Source organism: Camelus dromedarius, chromosome 10, assembly GCF_036321535.1.
Source record: "Camelus dromedarius isolate mCamDro1 chromosome 10, mCamDro1.pat, whole genome shotgun sequence".
Taxonomy (NCBI): domain Eukaryota; kingdom Metazoa; phylum Chordata; class Mammalia; order Artiodactyla; family Camelidae; genus Camelus; species Camelus dromedarius.
The window spans coordinates 67,284,974-67,311,016 of NC_087445.1; the positions used below are offsets into that span (position 1 = coordinate 67,284,974).

The window sequence follows — 26,043 nt, forward strand, 5'->3', positions numbered from 1 at the left end:
GCCCAACTCCTAGCGCTCCTCCTCCAAGCCTGGTTCCCAGCCAGTGGCTTCTATCCATCCATCCAAGTGCCCAAGCCACCTGTGAGTCAGTCCAGGTTCTCCCCGCTCCCTCACTGCTACCATCTCTCCACTCTCCCCGAGCCCCCTCCAGTCAACAAGCCTAGACGTGCTCTTAAATGGTCCCGCAGTCTACTCTCTCCAACCGCCCCAAGACCTTCCTAATCCAAGCCAGCATCCTCTCTTGCTTGTATGAATGCAAGTGGCTCACTCATCCCCTCCCTGCTCCCAGCCTCGCTTCAAGCCATTCTCCGTCCTGCAGCCAGTCTGTTCTCTGTAATGGGCAAATCTGCGTGCCTCAGTGCCCTGCTAGCACCTCCCTGTGGCCCCACTGCCCTCGGCTTTCCCTGACTTACCCCCTACCTACCTCTCCCTCCTCATCTTCCCTCACCTCCCTCCCAATCACTGCCTCAAACCCCACCCTCCAGCCACACTAAACCTCCTTCAGTCCCCTCTTCCCTTGAGGGCTGCAAACATGTCTCCCGTAGGACACTGTGTCTCCCCAGCCTTATCCAGTCTCACCTGCTTCATTTAACTCTTCCTCCAGGTTCTAGTTTAACTGCCACTTCTTCTGGGAAGTCTTCCCAGATCACCCTCTTTCCCACTCAGAAAATGTTAGATGGTCCCACAGTCTCACAGCACCCAGTGTGCTTCCTACCCTGTTCTAGCACTCGTGACACTGTATACGAATTGCTTTTTAACTTATTTGCCTCCCACAATAGCAGACCCTCTGCATCAGCCAGCAGAGACCTGATGTACGGTCTCACTAGTACCTGGAGCAGTGCTTGACCCTATTAAGCAGGGAGTAAAAATTGCCAGAAGAAAGAATGAATGAATGAATGGGAGGCACTGCGTATTCCATCTGTGTCATTTGATTCTTGTACGAATCCTTAAGGGGGAGGTACTATTAGCCTCCTTTTACCAGTGGGAAAGTGGAAGTAACTTGCCCCAAATAGAAAGCAGGATGTTAGACCCTGGTTTCCCACCGAAGCCCAGGCCAGCATCCACCCCTCCACCCCTCTGGCCATCCCACCCCCATCCCTCATCCCACACGAGGCCAGGGAGCCCTGTAAAGGCCCCGTCAAGGTCAAGAACTCAGGCTGAGAACCGGCGATGGTTACCTGGAAGCATGTGGGCCCCGGCCTCCCAGCGGGGATATCCGACTGGTAGAAAACTTTGAGTTCTGGAGTCAGGGCAATGACAGTCTTAATCACCAAGGAGATGATATCAGACCAGACCTTCTTGATGTCAACACCCTTGGAAGACAACCTACAAAGAATGCTAGAGAAGGTCCTCTTGCTGCCCGTGCTAGTACTGTCCGAATGGACAAATTTACCGCTATGGATGTTCAGAGAATAGTTGGTCAAGTGCATGAAGATGTGGTGCAGGTTTTTGGGGTTGGGCTCCTGATACGGCTCCGTACAAAACCGAGAGAGTCCCTCTTTGGCTATGTAAATCTCTAAGGGGTCTAAGGACTTGAGTAAGACATACAGACGAATATCAAACTTGAGCTTGTCGATAAGGAGAGGTTTGCAGATGTACTCCTGGACCACCGCTGGCCTGCTCTGGAGGGTCCCTGCCAGGCGGATGTCACTGGGGTCTTTAATGAGGTAGATTCCGTCACCCTGACAACCACTATCAGGTTTCACAATAAAAGTGGGCTTCCAGGAGGGGTCCCCATCTTTCACCATTTGAACCTGGCAGGGGAGAAAAAAGATGGTTAGCACCATATTCTTTTCCTCTCTGGTCCCTTGAGACAGAGCAGGATCTTGGCAAATGTCTGGTGACAAAATGGGCCCTGCCTATGTGAGTACTCGGTAAGCACCTGCCAGGGGGAGAACAGGGTACTAGGTACTGAGATAGTGACCTCAAAGATGCTCCCGATCTTGTCCTCTGGAAGGGAGATCCACAGCGCAATGGATCTGCAGTCATAAGACCTGGGTTCAAATCCCAGGCCTTTGCCAGTTATTAGCTATAACCCCAAGCAAGTTATTTAACTGATGATGGTGATGATAATCTAGTGCTATTTATAAGCACCTACTATGTGCAGGTCCTATACTGGGCACTCTGCATAAGTTATTTCATCTGACCCTCACAGACGGTCATTCCCTTTTATTAATATAGGAAACGGAGAGGGCACAGCCTGTGAAGAGTGTGGGCCTGGGAGTCAGACTGGCCGGGCTCATAGCCTGGCCCTGCTACTTACTGTGTGACCTTGGGCGAGTTACTTAAGTTACCTGTGCCTGCCTCATCTGCAAAACGGGAGAAAGACTGTTCTGAGGATTCAATGAGATAACAAATGCAAAGAAGCACACAGAATCTGACACAGAAGAGGCGGCCAGAAAGCCCGGCTGTTGCTACTTTTTTAAAAAGATGAAGTAACTTGCTGGTGGGCCGAGGGGCAGAATTGGGATTGGAACCTAGATCCAGGGCTCTGAAGGCTTGCACCTTGCTCTGCATTTCCATGTCTCCGTTTCCTCATTTTAAAAATGAGGATATGAAAACCTTTCCTCTCTGGGCCATTGTAAAGATGAAATAAACTGAAATGCATACGGGGCTGAGCTCAGGCCCACACAGAGCTTGTGCACGGGGGGCCGTTAGTTTTACCATTGATATCTCTTATTAAGTTCATCTCGTAGACTCAGCCAATCCTTTAGTCTGGTGAGGTCTTTTTGAAGCTAGATTCTGTCATCGTAAGATTTGCTCTCCTCCCAGTTCCCGCTCAGCAGGACACCCACATAATTATCCAGGACACGTGACCAGCACAGACAGTCAGCCTGGATCCGCGGGTCTGCATCATACATGCCCCATTCCCCGGGACCCTGGACCCTTGTCTGATCCTTGAGAGGTTTTCGCCAGGGGAGGAGAGCTGGAGGAAATTTAAGGTGGATTTGAAAGAAGGAGCCACTCTCTCTGCAGCTTCTGGAGTGAAGAAGCCCATGAACTGGACTCTCCCGGCTGCGCATCTTTGCTGCGTAAGCCCAGCCCAGGACATCTGCGCACTGGGTTTTACTTATCTCTCTGACCAGCCTATATTTCTAAGTGAAGCTTTTGCCAATTCCTCGGGCACTATCAGTTACTCGGGCTTGTAAAAGATCTTTAACAATGGAGAAACACTTAAAGCCTTAATAATGGTCCACATCAATTGTTTCCCCTTGTCAGCAGGATTTGAGAATGGAACTTCACAGGAGATCAATGCAAGCCTCCGAGGGCCCTCCACTGAGCCTTCCTTGCAACAGTGACCTTGACGTTTACGTAGTTACTTAATATTCATCCAAAGCGTTCATACATTTGGCCCTTTACAGTAAATATAAGCGTGCTGCAGAAATGGTAGTTATGCCTCAGGAAGTGAAAGATGTCAAGTTTGCACCAATGGGTAATTTTTTCCCCTAGAAAGCTTTGGCTAGGCTGAAGATACTAACAGATCAATATATTATCGGCCACAATATTTTCTCCTTTGAATTCAGTGTATATGCCTTAAATAAATTAAACTACATGCTCAATAGTCTCTGTCATTCATTGCATGACTGAATATTCCTTCTGCTCTTTGCCAGAGTACTGCCATACAAATCACGATTATTCATACTAATAGAATCACTGCATTTTTGGAACTGGAAGGATCCTTGGAGATTAATGGCATCCAGTCTTTTCATCATTCAAACAGGGAAGCTGAGGCTCAGAGAGGGGACATGACTTGCCTTGGGTCCAGAATTAGCTAGGGGGATGGTTAGGATGAGAACCGAAGTCTTCTGACCTCATGGCAGGTTCTCTGTGCCATTTTACCCTCTGATAAGATAAAATTAAAGGTCTCTTTTTCCCTGAGCGTGACAGGAAACATTCTCTTAATACAGAAGACAGTATTGGTATCTGGGCTCTGGACTCGCACTAAAAAGTTTGGACCCTGAGCACGGGACCCTATGGGAAAGCCTCAGAGCAGTTCTGAACATTGTTCCTCAGCCACCAGACCCTTCAGCAACTTCTATTTTTAACAAGAGAAAAAGATTCTCCAGAATTCATATTCATTTTCCTCTGAGGTTTTACTCAAGGGTAACCCCTCCTCCCCAGGTATTAAAGGCATTAAAGTAAAGAACGAATGCATTGGTTCTCAGCAAGAAGTTGTGGACCAGAATCTAAATATAGTCTGTACGACAAGGCCCCGGGCCCAGAAACTCAGGTTCATTAGATCTGGGATGAGACCTGGGCATGTGTATTTTGGAAGAAGCTTGACAGGTGATTCTGATGTTCCCTCTGTCTGAGAATCACTGGACTAATGTGAACTGAATGCAAATACAACCTGGGCCCAACGCAGTGAACGAAGCTGCGGGCATTAATGTTAGCCTGGATGTGAGGGACACTTGCACTTGGGCTGCAGCTGACGGTATCGCCAGTTCTACCCTGACGTGCTGTTGGATGTGCAGTTCATTATCTTGCAATGGCATGTATGGGGAGCTGAAAGAGGTACAGAGGATGTGGTGGCCTGATTGCCGGGCACTCGTTGGGTCTATTGAAAATTTTATGTGTTTTTTACTGCCCCCTAGTGGATATTTGAGAAATGTGACTGGGAAAGATCTCCCATCAAAATTCAACTCTTCTCAGCGGTAAGACACTCAATTAAGATGTTAAAATAGTCTTAAAGAAGCACCACCACAAAAAGTTCCCTCTGCCTTGCTGTTAAGATAAGCTCATACTTTTGAATGAACTCATCTCCAAAATGCCATAGTTGGCCAAGGTCACACTCGGTTCTCATGGTGCCTGGCCCTTAAAGGCACCTATGAGATTGGCCTATCTGTTAAAATTCTCTATCAGTCTGTATAAAAATTTTTAAATTATGAAACATGAATATGAAATCCTGGAACTACATACCACATAAAATTATCTACTTTTATAGTCTTTATTGTAGGTTTTTTCCCCCCCAAACTTACCATTAGAAAAAAAAATATGAGTGGCAATAGTCAGTAGCAGCAAGTGTCTCTAAATATATTTTCATAAGGCATAGCTTTTGGCGAACAGATATTTGCACACCCATGTTCATAGCAGCATTAATCACAACAGCCAAAATGTGGAACAACCCAAGCGCCCATCAACAGATGAATGGATAAGCAAAATGTGATATATACATAAAATTGAGTAGTATTCAGCCATAAAAGGAAGGAAATTCTGACATATGCTACAGTGAAACTTAAAGACATTATGCTGAGTGAAATAAATCATCACACACAAGGACAAATACTATTATAAGGTTACACTTAGATGAGGTACCTAGAGTCGTTAAATTCACAGAGACAGAAAGTAGAATGATGGTTACCAAAGACTGGGGAGAGGGGTGGTGAGGAGTTAGTGTTTGATGAGTACAGAGTTTCAGTTTGGGAAGATGAAACAAGTCCTAGAGATGGATGGTGGTGATGGTTGTACAACAACGTGAATGTACTTAATACTTCTAAATGTACACTTAAAAATGATTCAGATGGAAAATTTTATGTTATGCATATTTTACCACTTTTTTAAGTTAAAATATTTTAATTAAAAAAAGAAAAGAAATAGTTTCTGTTGAGTTAAAAAGAATACTTGAGTGAAAAATGGAAAACCTGGATTCTAGTCCCAATTTAGGTGATTTCTGACTGTGTGACCTTGAGGAAGTCACCTCACTCCCCTGGGCTTTGTTGTACTCACCTATGCAATAAAGGGGGGTCACACTAAGGTCCCTGGCTCTCACCAGCTAACAGGTTCGGAACAATGATTTATCTTGACATCACCGCAGTTGAAGGCTGTGTTACAAACACACAAGTGACATTAATCAGCGGAGAGTTCATGCTGGGCTGCTGTGATCAGCGCGCTGGGATGATCTACAAGAGCAGGAACTCGGGACTGGAGATTTATGATGCACTTGGGGAACCTGGGGGAAGCAAACTAAAATAATTCGAGAGAGAAATCCAGCCACTGGAACATCAAGCCACAAAGCATTATTAGCAGCGAGGGGCAGGTAAGAGGACAATTTGTGAAGAAATACTGTATCTGCAATACCTGGGATGTCAAAGCCAGTTAGAGCAGTCCTCTGTCACTCAGGCGGATTTGCATCCAATCTTAGCAACTGAGACCCTCGGTGTCACAGGCACAGGGAGTGGATCTTCAGCAAAAATAAGTCTGGTAGACAAGCAGACATCACGAAGTGAACACTGGACAGGGGGCAAGGGCCAGCCCTTTCCAGTCTCAGATGACTGAGCCTTGGATGTGGGGCAAATTCCGAGTCCCAGTGTGCCAGACAATTTCTGAGTCAGGTGAAAAGGAGGCTGCAGTTAGGTTACCAAGGGCCAGGTAGGAAGGGGCAGGGTAGGAGGTAGACAGGTGAGGCCGAGAGGACAAACAGGTAGCATGCTGCCATGGAGGAGTCCGTGAAGGTGGGAAAGAGCAGGACATGTTCTAATGGCTGGAGAACAGCCAGCAAATGAAGCGGGGAGGACGCTGGAAACCCCAGTGGGAGCTGTAGGGGCCAGATCCCCATAGCAGCAATAGTAATATAAGCTCACACCTGAAGGGACTTATTATGGGTCAGAAGCTGTCTTAAGCTTTACACGTATTATCTATCTCATTTAACCCTCTACAACTCTATTTTTACAGATAAGGAAACGGAGGCCCAGAGAGGTTAAGTAACTTGCTAAAGGTCACACAGCCAATGGGACATGGAAGAACCAGGATTTGAATACGGGCAGTCAGGTTCCTGAGCTCGTGTCTAGAATGAATGCGGGATGTGGTGAAGAAGGGGAATGGAAGAGACCACACCTGGGGAGGACGCAGGGTCTCGTAGGGAAGGAAGGGCCTGGAACAGCATTTTAGGGGCATTTGGACAACGTCCTGGAGTGATGGTGAGTCACTGAAGGGTTTTGAGAACTTAATTACACAACTTAATTCGATGTATTCTGTAGAAACATCCCTCTGGCTGCCACGTAGACAATGGATGGGAGGGGGTAGATGGGAGGGGGTAGATGGCCAGGGACAGACAGCACAAGCCTGAAACTGATGCTGGCAGTGGGGTTAGGAGGAAGGAGAGAGACCTGGGGTCATCAGCGCCCCGGATGATGGCTGGAACCTCCACCATGGGCCAGGTTACGCAGGGAAAGTCCAGACTAGAGAGAAGCACCGGGAACAAGAGGCTGGAACAGGCAGAAAATGTCCCCAAATGCCTCGTGTTTGTCCTCGATCTGTAAGCCACCAGTGGATTTTCCACCAGTGGGTGACAGGGCACCCGTGAGGAGGACGGTTTGGCAGAGGTAAGACCAGATGCAGGAGGAAAACAGGGCTATCAAAGTCCCGAAGGCCTGAGCCGGGGCAGTGGTGATGGGGTTGGAACGGGGAAATGGGACACAGGAGGATTCCGGGGCACCTGGTGCCTGGATGGAGGGGAAGGGGAGAGAGGGGGCTTCAGCAGTGTGGGGGATGGGAGCACTTGCAGATTTAGGGGATACAGGAAGAGGAGCAGGTCTGGGGTGGGGTGGGGGATGAGAAGCTCACTTCACTGACTATTAATCAAGCACCTGGGGCCACGAAGCCAATTTAGGACTTTGAAACCTCACCACCCATGTCCCTTACTGTTCATCGGAACGGGACCCTGTTGTCCAATATCTTATGCAAATGATTACTTTGGATACAGCAACTCCCCCAGTACTAGCAAAACTAAAAACTGCTGTCGGGCAGGGCTGAGACTCCGATTTTATACTCAGATGTGGGACGTCTTGAACTGGAGAAATGGTGTCCACACAAACCCCTCAGTCCAAGAAAGGCCAGCGGGGGAGCCGCGGGCCCGGAGGGAGGAGCCGTGACTGCCCCCGCACCGGTCAGACATTGCCACACTCCCTGGAAATCCCACACTTCCCTTGTGAAGACTTCCAGTGAAGACAACCTAAGTGGTAAAGCCAAACCAAACCAACCAGTCAAACAACAACAGCAAAACCCTGTTTGTTTCTATCACTGATGAGTGTCCTGGATTTACTTGAACGGTTTAAAAGAAATAATATTAATTATTCTCACTCATGTGCAACGCTTTGGCCTGACTTTAAAGGCTCTCCTTCCTTGGCAGGCCAGCTCCACGCTTCTCAGCTGCCTCGTTTCCGTTTCCGGCCCGGCTGCCCCTCCCTTCCCTCTTCCACGCCTCTAAGCCTTGCCGCATCTTCCCATTGGCCTCCCTCCCCCTTCTTCATGCACAGAGCTCCTACTCAGCACCTAAGGCCCAGCTCAAAGTTTCCATCCCAGAATCCCTTTCTGGCCCGCAGCGCTCCAGGCAGAATGGCTTTTCTCTCATCCTCTGTTCATCTAACCCGTCCACAGCATGTCTCCATCCCCCTGTAATGTAACTGCATGTGTATCTTTAAGTTTATAGCTCTGATGTATCACAGTCGCATCTTTGAGTGCGTCGTGAGAGTTAAGATCGTGGACATTGCCCAAAGGGCGACCAAGCCCAGCGTTGCTGCCCCTTACTAGCTGTGGGACCCTCGACACTCTTCTGACCTCTCTGGGCCCTGGTTTGCTCAGCTGCAAAGTGAGAGGAACAAACAGCAGTGCGTCCGCCGTGGGGTTGTTGTGAGGATTATGTAAGTTAGAGAGTGTGACGTGCCAGTGATAACATTTGGTGGGATGTTATTATTATTTACTGTCATGGTCACGCTCTCATCTGGCCATGAGCTGGTTGAGGATTAAGACCAAGTCTCACCCCACTCTCCGTGAAATGTGTATCTCTCTAAATAAAGTTGCTTTCACTTAAAAAAAAAAAAAAAAGACCAAGCCTTATTTTACACACTATTCCCAGAATGTAGCAAAGCGGGTGCTCAATAAATATTTTCCGAAATGAAATTATTAGGAAGCTTGATTACTAAGGCATTTATGAACCCCAGGAATGTTAGTTAATTGATATCGAGCTGACACATTGCCAGATAAACCAACTTCCCCTGTAGGGACAAAATGATTCTAAAGAATAAGAGGAAAGGAAAAACGACCGCTTGTGGCACACACGTTCTGTGCTGTGTGCTTTATGGCTGTCATCTGAACCCTCACAACAACCATGCGAGGAAATAGAAGCTCAGAAAGGTGGAGTTCCTGGGCCAACGTCACATAGCTAACGAGCATAAAGTTATCACTGGAAACCAAGTTGATCAGAGTCTAAAGTCTGAGATCTTTCCATGACAATCATGTTCTTTGGGAAAACTCCAAGCAACTGAACTTTTGTTTAATAGGCAGCGTCGGGAAAAAGACAGCAGTGGGAATGAGCCATAGCCGAGCTGACAGGGTTCATCTGCCTTTGTGGAGGGCCAGCAAGGTGAAGAAAAGAGTTCTCCACAGCCACAGAGCTGCCCTGTGCCTTCACACCCAGCCTGCAGGCCCGGGAAGAAACCACCACATCACACACACACACACACAAACACACACACACACACACACACTTGAGCTGCTGTACAGAACTAAAACATAAAATCTCCAGTTTCCAACCCAAAGTTCTTTCTATCATAAGCAATTAGGGCATCTGAAGAGATCTTTCAGAAGAGACCTTGGCACGGATGGACCTGGAGATCATCATTCTAAGTGAAGTAAGCCAGAAAGAGAAAGAAAAATGCCATATGAGATCGCTTATATGTGGAATCTTTAAAAAAAGACACAAATGAACATATTTACAAAACAGAAGCAGACTCACAGACATCGAGAGCAAACTTACGATTACCAGTGTGGGAAAAGGGGTGGGAAGGGATAAATTGAGAGTTCGAGATTTGCAGATACTAAATACTATATATAAAATAGATAAACAAGTTTCTTTTGTACAGCACAGGGAAGTATATTTAATATGTTGTAATAACCTAATGAAAGAAATTAATGAAAAAGAATATGAAAGCAGATACACATATGTTCATGTATGACTGAAACATTATGCTGAACACCAGAAATTGACACAACATTGTAAACTGACTAGACTTCAATTTAAAAATTAAAAAAAAAAAAAAGAAAGAGAAAAAAGAAGAGACCTTATCCTCGTTCTGAATACCAAAATCACATTTGCTTGGTGTTATAATAAATTTCAGTGCTTTCCAGAGAGAGCACTTAATTCAGTTCTCGAATCTCCATCCTGGTGCGCATGAGGAAACTGAGGCCCAGAGAGGAAAGAGAGAAGCCTGCAGTCACCCAACTAGCAGGTGGAGCCGAAGTGGCAGCCCTGGTTTTGAAGACGGTCCCTGCTGTACCTGGGAGGCAGACAACAGCATCACTGGGCTGCGAGGACAGCCAGCACCCCTGATCATGAAAGAGAAGCCTCCCCACCAGCTTTGCCCCCAATCTAGCCTGTTGTCAGCCGAATTTAATGGCTCCCACTTTTAGAGAATGGCAGCTTTATGTGGGCTGTAATCTATCCATCATTAGTGAGCCGTCAAAAAGCCACTCCGGAGAGAACCCACCTGGGACTATAAAATCTGCTTAATAGGAGGGAACCAGTCATTTCGGGAGACTGTGCATTCTCCTCTCCGGTCTGCCCTCAACACCCGGAGCTGAGTGAGGGGAGGGGGAACGTGAGGACAGCTGGCTCACTGCCTGGCCTCCCTCATCCTCTCCCCTCCTCATCGTCCCCCAGCACGTGGGCTCTCACCAGGCCGGCTTAGCATGGGGCTGACACTCCAGCCTACAGGCCTAGAGGATCCCTGAGCATGTGGGGATCCCCAGGCTGCAGCCCCCCTCCCGCTCCACCAGGTCCACATGCTTGAATGTCTTTGGGGAGCAGCAGAGCTCGGGGCGTGGGCTCCAATCTCCTGGCCACCTCCTGGCTGGACGACCCGGCCAAGCTCCTTAACCCACCTGCCTGCAGTATCCTTACCTGAAAACAGGAACAATAGTGCCTGGTTCCCACGGCTGCGGTGAGGATTCAATCATGTCCTGCATTTGTACTTAACACACTATCGGTTTTTTTATTATTTTTTTATTTTTTTCAACTTTTTTTTATTGAGTTATAGTCATTTTACAATGTTGTGTCAAATTCCAGTGTAGAGCACAATTTTTCAGTTATACATGAACATACATACATTCATTGTCACATTCTCTTTCACTGTGAGCCACCACAAGATCCTGTATATATTTCCCTGTGCTACACAGTACAATCTTGCTTATCAATTCTACATTTTGAAATCCCAGTCTATCCCTTCCCACCCCCCTGTCCCTCTGGCAACCACAAATTTGTATTCTATGTCTGTGAGTCTATTTCTGTTTTGGATTTATGCTTTGTGTGTGCTTTTTTTTTTTAGATTCCACACGTGAGCGATCTCATATGGCATTTTTCTTTCTCTTTCTGGCTTACTTCACTTAGAATGACATTCTCCAGGAGCATCCATGTTGCTGCAAATGGTGTTATGTTGTCGGTTTTTATGGCTGAGTAGTATTCCATTGTATAAATATACCACATCTTCTTTATCCAGTCACCTGTTGATGGACATTTAGGCTGTTTCCATGTCTTGGCTATTGTAAATAGTGCTGCTATGAACATTGGGGTGCAGGTGTCATCCTGAAGTAGGGTTCCTTCTGGATATATGCCCAGGAGCGGGATTCCTGGGTCATACGGTAAGTCTATTCCTAGTCTTTTGAGGAATCTCCATACTGTTTTCCACAGTGGCTGCACCAAACTGCATTCCCACCAGCAGTGTGGGCTCCGATCTCCTGGCCACCTCCTGGCTGGATGACCACGGCCAAGCTCCTTAACCCGCCTGCCTGCAGTATCCTTACCTGAAAACAGGAACAATAGTGCCTGGTTCCCATGGCCGTGGTGAGGATTCAATCATGTTTTGCATTTGCACTTAACACACTATTGTTTTTTATTATTTCATTTTACTTCACCTTTATTATTCTGCCTTGGTTTCCTGATCATCCTCCAGATTCCCTTTCATCCCCAGCCTGCTTGGAGGGAGTCCTGCCGCACTGCCCCTGGTGACTGGGCCTTGTCTCCTGCCCCTCAGCTGCTGGCTGGTCCCCTTGGAGGGCAGCCTCACATTTCCGTACTCCTGTGGGCCACCGCGGCAGTGCCCCTGGCCTCAGAGGCCTCACTCCCCCTTCTCTCGTCCTCACACTTTCCTACTGAGATTCCAGAAGGCATCTCAGCATATCTCACTCGAAACACAACACCCGATGGCTGAGTAAGGACCCCTCGTGGATAAATGTGTTTTTCCAATCCTCGGGGTTTCCTGCTTAGCAGGAAACTGGCTAAATCGTCTGCTCATCTCCAAATTCAAAAGACTACATTAAAATCAAAAACACTGTGGACCACCGGCCCTGGCTTTTCCTTCTCCCCAGTGCCACATCCTTATGTTCTGATGTCCGTCCCTTGCATTCTCTCCATGCTTTACATCAAACTTTAAAAAAAAAAAAATACAAGAAGATCAGCGTCACAGTTTGCAAACCCAAACCAGGGACCCTCCTCCTACTGTGGGCGGTACTGCTCTGTGCCAGGCATCCGGCCAGGCGCCTTGGTGTGTGTCCATGAGATGGAATCCTACAAGATGCGGAATAGCAGCTTCATTTTTATCCTTTGCAACCAGAGGTTTCCTCCTATACTCCAAGACCATACAGAAAAGAGGCTGAGTTAACTCAACTGCTAACTCCTCGAGGGGCAGGGAAGACAACTCCTGTATCTCAAGATTTCCCGGCCCCACTCTGTCTCCACCTAGCAGGAATCTGGATGGCCTGGGATCAGCAAACGCTGGCTGGAACCCACACGCCCTCTCACTTGCTTCACTGTTGTTACATTTGGTCCCGGATCACAGGGAACATGACTGTGGTCACCTACGCCCTGGATGCGGCTGACTTCCCGCTCTCTGTCTCTGGCACACACTTCTCTCCTGGGCTCCGACCCATATAATTAGACAGCTCCACAGACACCACAAATTCCACGGGGCCAGTACTAGATCCATGGTCTCTTTCCTCAAATCTACTCCTCCTGCGCCCCCTGTGTCAGTAAATAGTACCGCCATCCGCCCAGGTTCCCAAGCCAGAAATCTGGGCATCACCCTGGCTTCTACCTCCCCTCACATTGCCTGTCACCTACCCTGTCCCCCGATTCTGACCCTTCTTCTCCTAAAACACATCGTACCGACCTCTACTCCTCTGGTGTCCCCCATCTCTACTCCTGGAATAGCTTCCTGAGTCAGCTGAAGGACTGCAATTCAGGCTCTGTGCTGGGTGGTCCCATGTCTGCTCATCAGTCCTTATAAGCAATCCTATGAGGTAGGCATTGAAGGGTGAGTTGGATGAAACTGCTATTTTTATAGGTCAAAACCAGCCATATGGCTATCGGCAATTTCATACGGTTCATCCTAAAACTATGATAGATCCCCATCACAGAAAAGGAAACTGAGACTTAAAGGGTCAGTTATTTCCCCCAGGCCAGAAAGGGTGTGCCCTGGGGGGCCAGGATGGGAACCCAGGCGTGAGTTCAAATCCCCAAAGGCTTTACTTTTTCTGCTGAGACCATATGATCTTTCAGCGTTTGTATGCCAGTTCCTAGAGACAAGCTCACTACTTAACATTTTTAAATGTAATTAATAATAACTACCATTCATGAGCACCTAGTGTATGCCTTACATTCATTATTTTACTCAATCCTCTCAGCCACATTATGAGAAATCTACTGATGGTGATTTTACTTTCTTGTTGTTTTTTTTTTAATTTTAAAAAATGTTTTTACTACGTGTTCTTGGGCAAAACACCTAATGCCCTGCCTCAGCTTCCTCTGGATAGGATGCGGGTAACATATCTACCTCACAGAGGATGTCTGAAGGATCGAATGAGTTCATGTATGTAAAGGTCTTTAAAAAAAATGGTACTGGGCATAAATGTGTTACATGTAAGTGCTCACTATTATCACCTTTTCTAGGGGGTAGGGACTACCGGATTGTCAGTTTATTAACTGTCATTTTTTAGTTAAATATATATTCTATGTTTATAAGCTTTTTAAAAATTGAGATATAATTCACATACAACATGATACGACAACATACTGATTTGATATGTGTATATATTACAAAACGGTCACCATAGTAATTCTGCCTAACTTCTGCCACCTTACATAGTTACCAACTTTTTCTCCCCTTGGGATGAGAACTTTTAAAATACACTCAGCAACTTCTAAATATACAATACAGTATTATTAACTATAGTCACCATGCTACACATTATATCCCGGAGGACTTATTTATTTTATAATTGGAGTTTGTGCCTTTTGACCACCTTCGCCCATTTTGCCCCACGTATTTTTAGTTTTTGTTTTATTCTTGAGGATCTTTTGTGTAGGTGCAGGATATTGTTTTTAATACTGTTACAAATAATAGATCTGAGGTTCAGAGAAGTCAGGCGACCTGCGAGTCACACAGTTAGGAAGTGGTGGGTCAGAAGGTCAGAAGGGCAGGAAGAGGAAGCAGCAGGAGTGGGGGAGGCAGGGAAGTCTGAGATGACGGTGGGACCAGGGCCTTGAACCTGGGCGCTTGCCTCCCTAAGTGCCAATGGCACGGCCTGTCGCTGGGTCTGCCCAGCTCAAGGTGGCCGGGCAGGCGTGGACAGCAGTGAGATGCCGATGCTGCAGGCTGAGGGTTCTGCTCTCTACCAGGAAGACACTGGATGGAAACCGACGAACCAAGAAACCAATCTCCTCTGCAGACCCGGCCCGGCAGCCAGGTGCCTGCCCAGGGAGGCCTGCTTGTTTACGCCAGGAGAGTGAGAACAGGGGCTCCTGCAAGCCTCAGGGTTTCAACCACTGGGTTAAACTTCAAGGAGAAACACGAAGGTGCTGACATGTAAGGAATTACTTTTACGTGCCTTTGATCCGGGAAGCTCTGTGGCGTTCTAAGTTCTAAATGCGTGTGCTGGTTGGAAGCCAAGCTGGGCTGAGTTTTACAAAGGGACTCCTACTGTGCCAGCTCCATAAGCCACTTTTCCTGAAATAAACACTGTCTGTTTCCCTCCCCCGTTTATTTCACTGGTGGCAGGTGGCCACGGGACAACAGCACCTTTGGCAAAGCTCTCGGATGGGCTCCCAGGCAACATTGGCCCAGTGCCCCCTTCCTGACCTCGGTGGTCACCCGCAAGGAAACTTCCCTGCTTCCTTAATAAATCACAGAGGGGCAGTGGAGGCCATCTCTCTGTGTGGGAACAGGCTCCCCTGACTGTTCCCCCAACTCCACCTTCCCTTGGGGGCTATCCCACTAAACACTGACCCCACCACAGTGGACTTAGGACAGGAGGGGAGTGCAATCGATCCATTTTAATGCTCTGGACCAAGCATGGGCTCCCATTCTTCTCAGTGCCCCACAGCCCAGATGCAACCAGACTCTAAAAGACCTTATTAATGACTCAGAGGGAGCAGAAGGGATATAAACACAGAGATGAGCTACTAGGTCATTCTGTTTACAGACACTCTCATCCCAGCATGACAGGGCTCTTCAGCCTGCCCTTAGATGGCTGAAGACAGTGTTTCCCATGACCTAGGAACACAGCTAGATTCCCCAGAGGCTCGGCCGAGAGAGCCTCTGACGCTGACCTTAGAGAGACAACCCTCCCAAGGGGATGCTGCACCCACGGCCCATAAAGTCAGGACAGCTACGCTACAATCTCAACAGGGCAGCATTTCGAAATCGCAGGGTACAATCCCATAAACCAGACAGCCCCAGAGAGATCTGTACAAGAAATAGTAGGATATGTTACACGCCAACATCAGTACCTTCGTCCATCAGATTGGGATTAGGATAAACATCTCTGGTCCAGCCTTTCCCAGGGAACACTTTAAAAATTATAATGGACTTGGAGGACACCGGCAGGCACTCACATATATTCAGACTGACAATGTAGACTGATTATAATTTCAGTGTAGAAGATATGGTGATATGGTGACATTAGTCAAGAGTGACATGAGTCAATATGTATTATAACATTAAACGTACAACAGTTAATCTGAGAGACCATTTAGTTTTTCGCCTTCAACTTGAATCCACATCGGCATGATCTCCTTGTTGGTGTTTTTGCCTGTGTCATTTTGAAAGCATCCAGGGGTTATCCGACAAAGGTCAAGAGCAGCAGAGATAAACCTGAATGATTTTACTCTGATAAATCATTTTATTCTGTGCTCTAAGCCCTTTCTAAATAGCTGGAAGTTGCTTCGAACATGCCACATGGTGGGAAGGAAAAGAACAAGAGAGAGACAGGACCATTTACTGAGCATCATGGTGCCAGGTGCCATACAGCGTTCTTATGTAATCCTCTACCTTGTGTTTGTCGGCCAACGGCCCTCGGGGCAGAGTTTTACAGAGGAGGATACACGGCTCAGAGGGTGAAGAAATAGCACAGAGCCACACACGCGGCGGTGGACGGGTGGTATCGCTCCGGAAACCAAGCTCTCCCACTGGATCAGGTTGGAAAAGGAAGCAGGGGTAGTTAGCCTCTGCCTGTATGTCCACCCTTGCGTGGCATTTGCCTTCCTACTACATTAAAAGCTACGGAAGGACAAGAACTATGTCCAGCATGTTTATCACAATAATCTCAGTGCCGAGTACAATGCCAGAGAGGGTGAGCTTAGGAGATGTGGATACAATTTTGAAATCTCTGAAAGGCTGTCATAGGGTCTACAGGAAAGACACATGTTCCATGGGACCAAGGGGCAAACTGCATCCTGTAGAGGCAGGGAAGGAAGGATGAGATACAGATCGAAAGGTCTCAACTCAGGAATATTTTAAAATTGAGAGCAGTCTCAAGGTGGAATGAACTGCCTAGAAAAATATTTAATTGCCCATTGCTGAAGATGCTCACCTGTGCGGGCGCGGAGGGGGTGCACCCGGAGGGGAGGGGTGGGGATGTTCTCCCAGGTCCTTTCCTATCCCTCTGCTTCTTTGGTACCAACTTCTTCAACTCTAGGCCTAATTAGTGCCTCTGACTTGCTGTGTGACTTGGCCGAGTCTCTTGCCCTCTCTGGGTCTCCAGGTGGAGGTGTTTGCCTACTTAGGGCAATATTCTTCCTACATGTTCTCTGGAGAACCAGGGTGATGACAGGACTGCCAGCAGGATGGTGCAGGATCATCAGAGGTCACAGACCTGCCTCCCTCATGCAGACACCCACCCTGTGTGCTCACTCTGGCCGCCCAAGGCAGTGAACCCAGGCTGCTTCCCCACCCAGGCAAGGGGACAAGCTGAGGTCATCCTCACTGCAAAAGTAAGGTGGGAATCAGGGAAACTGCAACGTTAGACAGAATTCTGGCAACTGCTAAGAATTAAATACCCTCCAGCAACATAACAGGATTTATGTTTCTTAAGAAAGAGAGATGAAAATGTTTCTATTCCGTATAGATGGAATATGGCCTCAGTGAGGCTGGTACTGCCACCTAGGGAGGGTTTTGGAAACTTCTGGGAGTGTTCTTGCTCGACACCGTGAATGGAGAGTATTCCTGGTATATTTGGTGGGCAGGGGCAGACCGACCACAGCGCACTGGGCAGTCCTGCCGCGCCTTCCGCGCCTTCGTGAAGCAAAAGCCCTATTTATATCCAACATAAAGATAGCCGAGGACCCGACTCCACGTCACATACAAACGAAAAGAATTTTCCACGTGATTTAAATTGAGCATCAAAACTTTCCAGGGATGCAACAATCATGTAAGCACAGGGGAAATTATACTTTGTCCTTTTTTTTCCTGGAAATTTATCAGGAGCTGTTCAATACTTCAGAAGTGTCACATCACTGATGACATGGTGGCTTACGTCCTCTGAGTCACCCATACAATGTATGGAAAATAGTTTGAAATGTCAAAAATAAAGAAATACTGTATATGTGTGTGTATATACATATATATATAGAGAGAGAGAACATAATGTTTCGGCAAATTGTCTTACTTTTCTTATATCCAAATTTATTCATTCTAGGTAGGTGCAAGCATTTGACCACCTCATTATGCCTTTTAGAGTAACAGTGTCAAAGTGTTTACTTACTGTAACGTACAATGTAAAGAACTTTTCCTGATTTTCTCTTTTAGAAAAGTATTCAGGGTGAGTTTGTTTGTTTGATTTTTGCTATGTGTGTAGGCTGACTGTATTTCATTTCAGGGTAGTAAAGAGAATGTCACAAACTATTTTTTTATAAAAGGAGAAGGTCACTGAAATGACAACCCTGTAGTAATGAGAGCACTTCTCACCCACCATAAGAAACTAGAGCTTCTTGGAGATTTGGGTGATTCCAAATCTGGAGCACGGAAAATCCAAGAAAAGCCTGGAATATCACATTGGAGCCAAAAGAGGAGAATATTCAAAGAGTCACAGGGGCGGTTAGAAGGACCCAGGGCTTCACTGGCCCAATCTTGGATAATTGGATATCATCAAACTAATGTAGAGAATTATAATCCGTTGAATAAGGTCAGAATCCCCGAGTCCACACCAATAGGCACACATACAGAGATAAATAAATGAGAAGGCAAAGTTCTTCCTTGCAGGAGAAACTCAACTAACAAGTGCAGAAGGAATGACGACATCAGATAATCACCATTTGGCAACCATCACGCTAATAACTGATTCAGGCAAGAATCATTAATAGGGGTTAAAACTAGAGAGCGGAAGTTTGAGGAGTAACAGGATATTATGCAGTTGTAAGGCATCTCCCAACAAGATACTTAGATTAATTAGAAAGGGGGAAATAGTAATTTTTCAGTGGAAATCTGGCAGACACCACCGTAACCAAATGGTTCACGTTAACATCACCGGCAATAAGACACATTGACATCACATGCCCCCAGAGACAAGATCCCTGTGAGAAACACAACGCTGCTTCTACGCTGTTCTTGCCAAACATGCATATCCGGAGTCGAATAATAAGCATGCCTCAGACAGACCCAGATCAAGGGGCAGTCTGCTCAGTCACTAGCCTGCACTCGCCAAAAATGCCAGCGTCGTGAAACACACAGAAAGACCAAGAAGCTCTTCCAGATTCCAGGAGGCTACAGGGACAGACAACGAGATGGAGTGTGTGAGGCAGGACTCCCTGGTGCTAGACATTAGTGGGACGGTGGTCCAAATCTGCATCAATTCCGGATATGATTAGACTGGGTAACAGTACCGGATTAATGCTAATATCATGATTTTGATCATTATGCTGTGCTTATGGAAGAAAATGCTCTTTTATTTAGGAAAGACACACGGAAGTGTTTAGGGATAAAGAGGCATATGTATGCAACTCACTCTCAAAAAAGGAGAGGAAGAGGAGAGAGAGGGGGAAGGTAAACATGGAAAAATGTTAACCTGTGGGGTTGAGTGAAGGATGTATAGAAATTCCCCGTATTATCCTTCTCATTTTTCAGTAAGTCTGAAATTTTATCAAAGGAAGAAGTTAAAAGGAAATGCAAAGGGCACATTAGGTCCAAAAGGATGGAGAAACACTGTGGTTAGATCCATTCCAGCCAAAGAAATCCTCGGATCCTACTCTTCTAGAAAATGTATGGTGTTAATTTCAGAAGCGGGGGTGGGGCGTGGGAGCAGGGGAGAGAGGAAAGGACAGGAGGATGATTTCATTAACAAAGCCAGAGAATTCGATTACGACCCCTTTCTAAATCCGAATCTCTGCTTTGTTTCTCCCTTCATTAGGACCCCCCTCCCCGCCAGAAGCACCTGCATGGAAAAGTTGTTGAGCAAGAGACAGAGTAGGAGTGATTTCCTCATTTCTTTGGAGATGAGGAAAAGAAGGTCCAGGCAAGAGCGATTTTCATAATTTCCCTTCAAAACAGGCACAGAAGTTAAGACTGACTGGGGGGAAATTAGACCTCTCTACCCAAGTGACAAAGGCAACATCACTAAGAACTTTTGCAGAATGAAATGAAAGGACAGAAATTGCGGGGTGAAAGATGACCTTTTACTCGCTTTGGGAAGCAGGGTTTTCTTGACCTTTAAAATAGTCTCCAAGAAAAAGACTACCTCTCAGTTTTTTTCTTCCTCCAAGCTTGCCATTAGAGAGGAAAAAAGCACGTTTAAGCAATGGATCGCTAATGATCACATTCATTTCAAAATTCTACATAATAAATCAGTACGACAAAAGTAGCCTGATGATAATAGTTGTGATTTAAAACAATAAATGTATTTGGGGCCAAATTGAAGTTTAGAAAATGAAACAATAGAGCTTTTACTCTTAAAAAGTATTAATACACAGGGCTGTCTTGGGAGGCAGGGAGGGGTGGTGGAAAACCTAAGGGGAAAAGAAAGTTAAGCCAAGCTCGGGTGCCATTCAGTCAAAGGGAAGTCTTAGCCCTTTTCCTCTCCTAAATGATCTATCATCAAGTAATGAGATAATTAGCCTCAAGATTAGACTTTCATTAAAAATTAAAATAAGTCCATTTCCACATTTCCAATAAGCCAGAAACCCCCAGAATGCTTTGTCAAAGCATTCTTAGCTCCAGCTTAAATTTCCATCTAAGACCGCAAAACCTTTTCCAATACTCATTCATTTCACACAAGTGCCTGAAGGTCCTCTTTGTGCTGGGCACTGGGGAGATGGAGATGAATGGGACCAGGCCCCAGCTCCCCGGGGCCCCTAGTCTAATAGGGACAGCAGATAAGTCAACGGCCATTCACTGAGGGGACAGTGTGATTCTCCCAGGAGCCCTACGGGGGTACAGATGAGGCAAAGGCTCCAAGTGACTGACTTACCGAAGGTACGTACTTAGAAAGTGATGAAGGAAGGGTTTTCACCTAGTTCTGCACTGACCCCAAACCCTTGCCTCGCTCTCTCTCAACCTGTAACACTGGAAGAAAACTGCTATGTCTGGGGGTCCTACAGCTCAGGGAGCGCATAGAATTGGGGTCCAGAGGAACGGTCCATGGGTCAGGGTGGCCAGGGAGGGGGAAGGGAAGGGGAGAGGGTGTATCAGAAAAGGCCTTCATAGATTTGTTGACATCAGCTCCACGACAGGGAATCGCAGTAAGAGTTTGTCAGGAGGACGCACGCAGGAAGGGAACCCCCGGCCGAAGGGCCAGTCAAGGGCCTGGACAGATGGGAATCTTTCCGAATGGGCTTTAGAGGAACCAACAGGAAGGATGTCTTGGCTTTGCCCACATCACAGGAATACGCAGGAAGGAATGTGCCCACATGGCTTGTCACCTCCTGGGAGGGAGCGGGGTGGAGGTGGGGTGACTGTCGCTGCCCCGGGCGCGGGTGCCGAGCCTTGGCCAGCCCCAAAGCGCAGGTCCAGATGCAGCTGTGGTGCAGCCTTCACTATCGGCGCATCACGAAGCCCCGGGCTACACTGACCCGGCAGATGATTGATTACATCAGGCCCTTTGTGCTCCAAGGAAAACCTGGGCAGTGGAAATTTGTGCAGAATGTTAACTCCAGCAGGGAGTTTTATGGAAGTCCCAGGAAAAGCCAAACTCGCAGAATCACAAAAATATAAGGGACCTTAGTGGCACTCTATAATCTTCTGCTTTTGCAGAAAAAGCACTGAAGCCTTGGAGCCAGGGGAGAGAATACTTGGCCGGATTCCCAAAGCCAGTTAAGAGATGGCACTGGGATGTGACACCAGAAGCACAAGTAACAAAAGCAAAATCCACAAGTGGGACTACATCAAACTAAAAAAGCTTCTTCTGCACAGCAAAAGAAATAATGAAAATGAAAAGGCAACCTACAAAATGGGAGAAAATATTTGTAAATGATATACAAGAGGATAATACCCAAATTATATAAGGAATTCATACAACTCAACAGCAAAAAAACAAATAATCTGATTTTAAAATGGGCAGAGGACCTGAACAGACATTTTTCTGAACAAATGACATACAAATGGCCAACAGGAACACGAAAAGATGCTCAACATCATTAACCATCAAGGAAATGCAAATCAAAATCACAATTAGCTGCCGCCTCACACCTATTGGTGAGAATGTAAATTGATACTGTCACTATGGAAAATAGTATAGAGGTTCCTCAAAAAGCTAAAAATAGAACTACCATATGATCCAGGAATCCCACTTCTGGGTGTACATCCAAAGGAAATGAAACCACTACCTTTAAGAGATATCTGCATCCCCATTCACTGCAGCTTTATTCATAGTAACCAACACATGGAAACACCCTTAGTGTCCATCAATGGATGAATGGATAAAGAAAATGTAATATATATATATCACATATATGTGTGTCTACATATATCCTTGTTAGTGTTTTACACACACACACACACACACACACACACACACACACACACACGAATATCATACAGCCATGAAAAAAGAAGGAAATCCTGCTATTTGCAACAGCATGAATGGACCTAGAGGGCATTATGTTAAGTGAAATAATACAAATGCTGTGTTATCACACTTAGATAATGAGAAAGACAAATACTGTATGATCTCACTTATATATGGAATCTAAAAAAAAAAGTCAGAGAATAGAATGATTGTTGCCAGGGACTGGAAGTGGGGGTGGTAGTGGTGGGGCTCCACAGGGAATGAGCAGATGTTGGTCAAAAGGTACAAACTTCCAGTCATAATATGAGTACGTTCTGGGGAGCTAATGTACAACGTAGTGACTATCGATAACAATACCATATTATACACTTGAAAATTGCTAAGAGACTAGATCTTAAATGTTCTCACCACACACAAAAAAACTGTAATTATATGAGGTGATGGACGTGTTAACTAACCTTATTGTGGTCATCATTTCACAACATCTATGTGGATCAAATCATCACGTTGTACATCTGAAACTTACACAATATTATATGTCAACTACATCTCCATAAAGCTGGGGGGTGGGCAGGAAGGCAAATAAAGAGGGAGAGCCAGGACTTGAAGCGGGTGTCCTAACTCTGGCCCAGTGTTTCATTTCACATGAAGTGATCGCATTGGAGAGTATCCTGATGTTCTCTGTCTCCCCATCTTTCCCTCCGCATGTTACTCTGGTTCCCACAACACCTTGTGCTTCATTCCATCACAGCCTTTATCAGCTTGTACCATCTATCTCCTCTGCTTAGCAGAGCCCTCCCTTTTAAGCTGAGACCCCATCTTTTATCTTGGACTCTCCAGTATACCAGTGATGACACGTGAAGGAGACTCAGGAAATGTTCGTTGGCATTAAAGGAAATTGTGACAGACTCAGAAGATGTGAGTCCTAGTTCTGGATATATGTACCTATAAGCCACGTGACTCTGGGGCAAGTTACCTCATCCCCTGAATCTCAGCTCCCTCGTTTATGAGATGATGAATCAGACGTGACGCAGTGGGAGGAAAATGGGATCTGGATCCAATAAATGAACGTCTGAATGAATGAATGAGTGGTCACCCTTTCATACCAGAAACCCCGTGAGGGCAAGATACGTCTAACTTGTTTCGCATCCCTAGCACACTTTTAGGTCTCGGAAAACGTCTGAACTGAAGGAAGTCAGAGATCTGAGTGTATTAGTGCCTTCGATTTCGAATCTCTATTTTCTCATCTGTCAACTGGAGGTAACGACATCTCCCCAAATGGAGTGAAGACTGAAAAGGTCACGTATATTAAAAGCACTTGGTAAACTGCAAAGCACTCCACAGAGGCCAGTTGTCACTCAGGCTACTTTAAAAGGACTTCCTAATAAACAGGACCTAAGGATACTTGTCCAAAGGGGAGCAGCGTCTTGAGCTTGGGATGAGCTCATGTTTTCCAATAAACAAATGGAGCTGTTAAGCAAAGGGCACAAGAACAGCATGATGGATCTGAGCAGGAGGTGGAGTTCTATTTTGGGCAACAAAGGAAATAAAATTTGAAGCAGACATGGAGGTGAAACCATGGCTCCCACAGAGTCCCTGCCAGCGGCTCTGAATATCCCTTCTTCTGACAGCTTGAGTCCCCTTGCTTCCATCTTCAGACTTTTTCTAGTTATGCACCACAATTCTGGGCCACCGCTCTGGCCTCCCGGGAGCCATGTGGCACCAGCAGAAGGCATTCTGGCCTCCATGTCGGCTCCCAAGCTCGCTGAAGGTGTGCGAGAGCTCCGGGTGTGGGAGGAGGTTGTGGTATCACTGGGAAAGGCTCTCACTGGATGGTGTCACTCTGGTGAGTTCCTCGTGCCCCAAGTTTGGCCCCGACACCTGAAGTGACAAGCTGGGGCAGGCTGACACCCTCAGCCACACAGAAGCTAACTTTTGATGACTAAACTCACAAGGGACAACATTTTAAAACCAGAGCATCTGTGCATTAATTTCAGTTCAATTTAGCAAATATACTTGAGTTCCTACTTCGTGCCGAGCCCTGTGCTAGGCGCCAGGGATACGACGGTAAATAAGATCAATCAGTCACTCGCTGCCCTTGTGGAAGTTAGAGCAGGCGAGGAAGGTAATTAGATGTAGTCGCTAAGCAGCGTGACAGGCGTGAGTACCACGAAGAGAGGACGACAAGGTGCCCGCCCGAGGCGTGGCGGGTAGTGCAGGCTTTACAGAGTTAGGAAAGGATGAGCTGGGGTGTGAGGAATTGGCAGAATTGGTCAGGTGAAAGAAGGCAGCCCTGGGGGTGGAGGCAAGTGCTCCAGGCAAGGGGAGAAGCGTGTACGCGTCGCCGAGGAAGGAGCTGCGGAGCTGCGGCTGAGCGCCCACGGAAGCTGAATACGGAAGGCGCCCAGGGGAAGAGGTCGGACGTGGCACGTGAGCTGGGACCGCAGAGGTGGGACGGGCTCTCCAGGGCTCGTGCAGTTTAAACTTCATCCTCTGGATAAACCAGCAGTTGGCCTGAAATCAGCCAAAGCAGCATATTGTCTGTATGAAGGAAAACGGTTCCAGTAATCAACCCACCAGAAGGTTCTTTGATCCGCATGGAATCAGGATAAGGAATACAAACTCCACGTCGCAGGTTTGCTTCCTGCCTTGACTCTGACCCACTTATAACTCCACATTTTCCGAGTTCCTAAACCCAGTGGAGAACATTGTTCTCTGGGGGTTTTTGCAAATAAGGCACTTCATTCAGCTTCGAGGAGCGGATACAAGCTAACTTAGGAAGAAACTGGAGAGGAAAAATGGAAGGACCCCACGCTCGCCGGTTCCCTCCAAGAAACTGCAGAACATTCTTGAACAGGTTTTTGGCTCGATTCACTGAAAAAAATCTTCTTCTACGAAATGCAAACTCCTTCACCATAATAAATACTGTTGTGATAACAAAACTGTACTTTTCTCAAATACCCAGATGGAAGACCATATGCAAAATAAACTCTAAGGAATTTTTTATTGGCCATCTGCTGAAATTGGGAAGAGAGGCTGCATCCTCTAGTCTTCACAAAAATTTCCAATGAGAATCCTACTTCCTTTTGCCTAGCGCCACCTGCTGATCGGAGCTGGCTACCAGTTTTGCAAACGGATTGGGGGAGGGGGGGGATATAGACCTCCTGAACGAAGTAAATTTAATCCTAATTCGTGGGAGAAATAAAATGCCCACAAAGTATCAGGCTTTAGAATGTGTTACAACTACTTGTGTGCCAGGAATTCACAAAGTAACCCCCAAATCCCTCCCCACACACACACACCTCTGAGAGCTCATTCCCAAGACACCAGGAAGACACTGATTACTGGCATGATTAAGCGCACTGTTAATAAAGTTTGGTTTTACATGTCGTAAACGTAAATGTACATCACCTTTAATAAAGCAATTCCCTTTTGAGATATTGATCTGAAGGAAATGCTGGCACAGGCGTATAAAGATACCTGCATGAGGGTGTTCCCTACAGCATTACTTGTTGAACCAAAAAATGTGAGATCTACCTAAATATTCATCAACAGGAGAATGCTTTTAAAAGTTATAATGCATTCCTACAACAGAAAACAATGCAGCAGTGACATGGAAAGATTTCTAAAATACATACAGGCTAGAGAAGAGAATGTACAGTTTTAATCCCTTTTTTTTAAGAGAAAAGGCTGTGTGTTACAGTGTGTATTTGTTTATACATAGGAAACCCTGGAAGGATGCACAGGACATGTCCAGTAATTTCCGAGGATGGGGACGTT

At 46.4% G+C, this 26,043-nt stretch overlaps 1 protein-coding gene across 5 annotated transcripts in view; it reads right to left on the minus strand.

The window, feature by feature from the left end:
- Window positions 1-26,043, minus strand: part of TTLL11 (tubulin tyrosine ligase like 11) — a 236,538-nt gene that overhangs the window by 149,261 nt on the left and 61,234 nt on the right. For 3 of the 5 annotated variants that reach the window (XM_064490492.1, XM_010998078.3, XM_031450380.2), the window contains exon 4: window positions 1,179-1,754. The exons of 1 other annotated variant lie outside the window; for it this stretch is intronic. In XM_064490492.1, coding sequence (XP_064346562.1) covers window positions 1,179-1,754 — 576 coding nt within the window. Of the gene's footprint in view, window positions 1-1,178; window positions 1,755-5,727; window positions 5,826-26,043 lie in introns of those variants that run through there. One more of the 5 variants, XM_064490494.1, reaches the window with a different exon arrangement.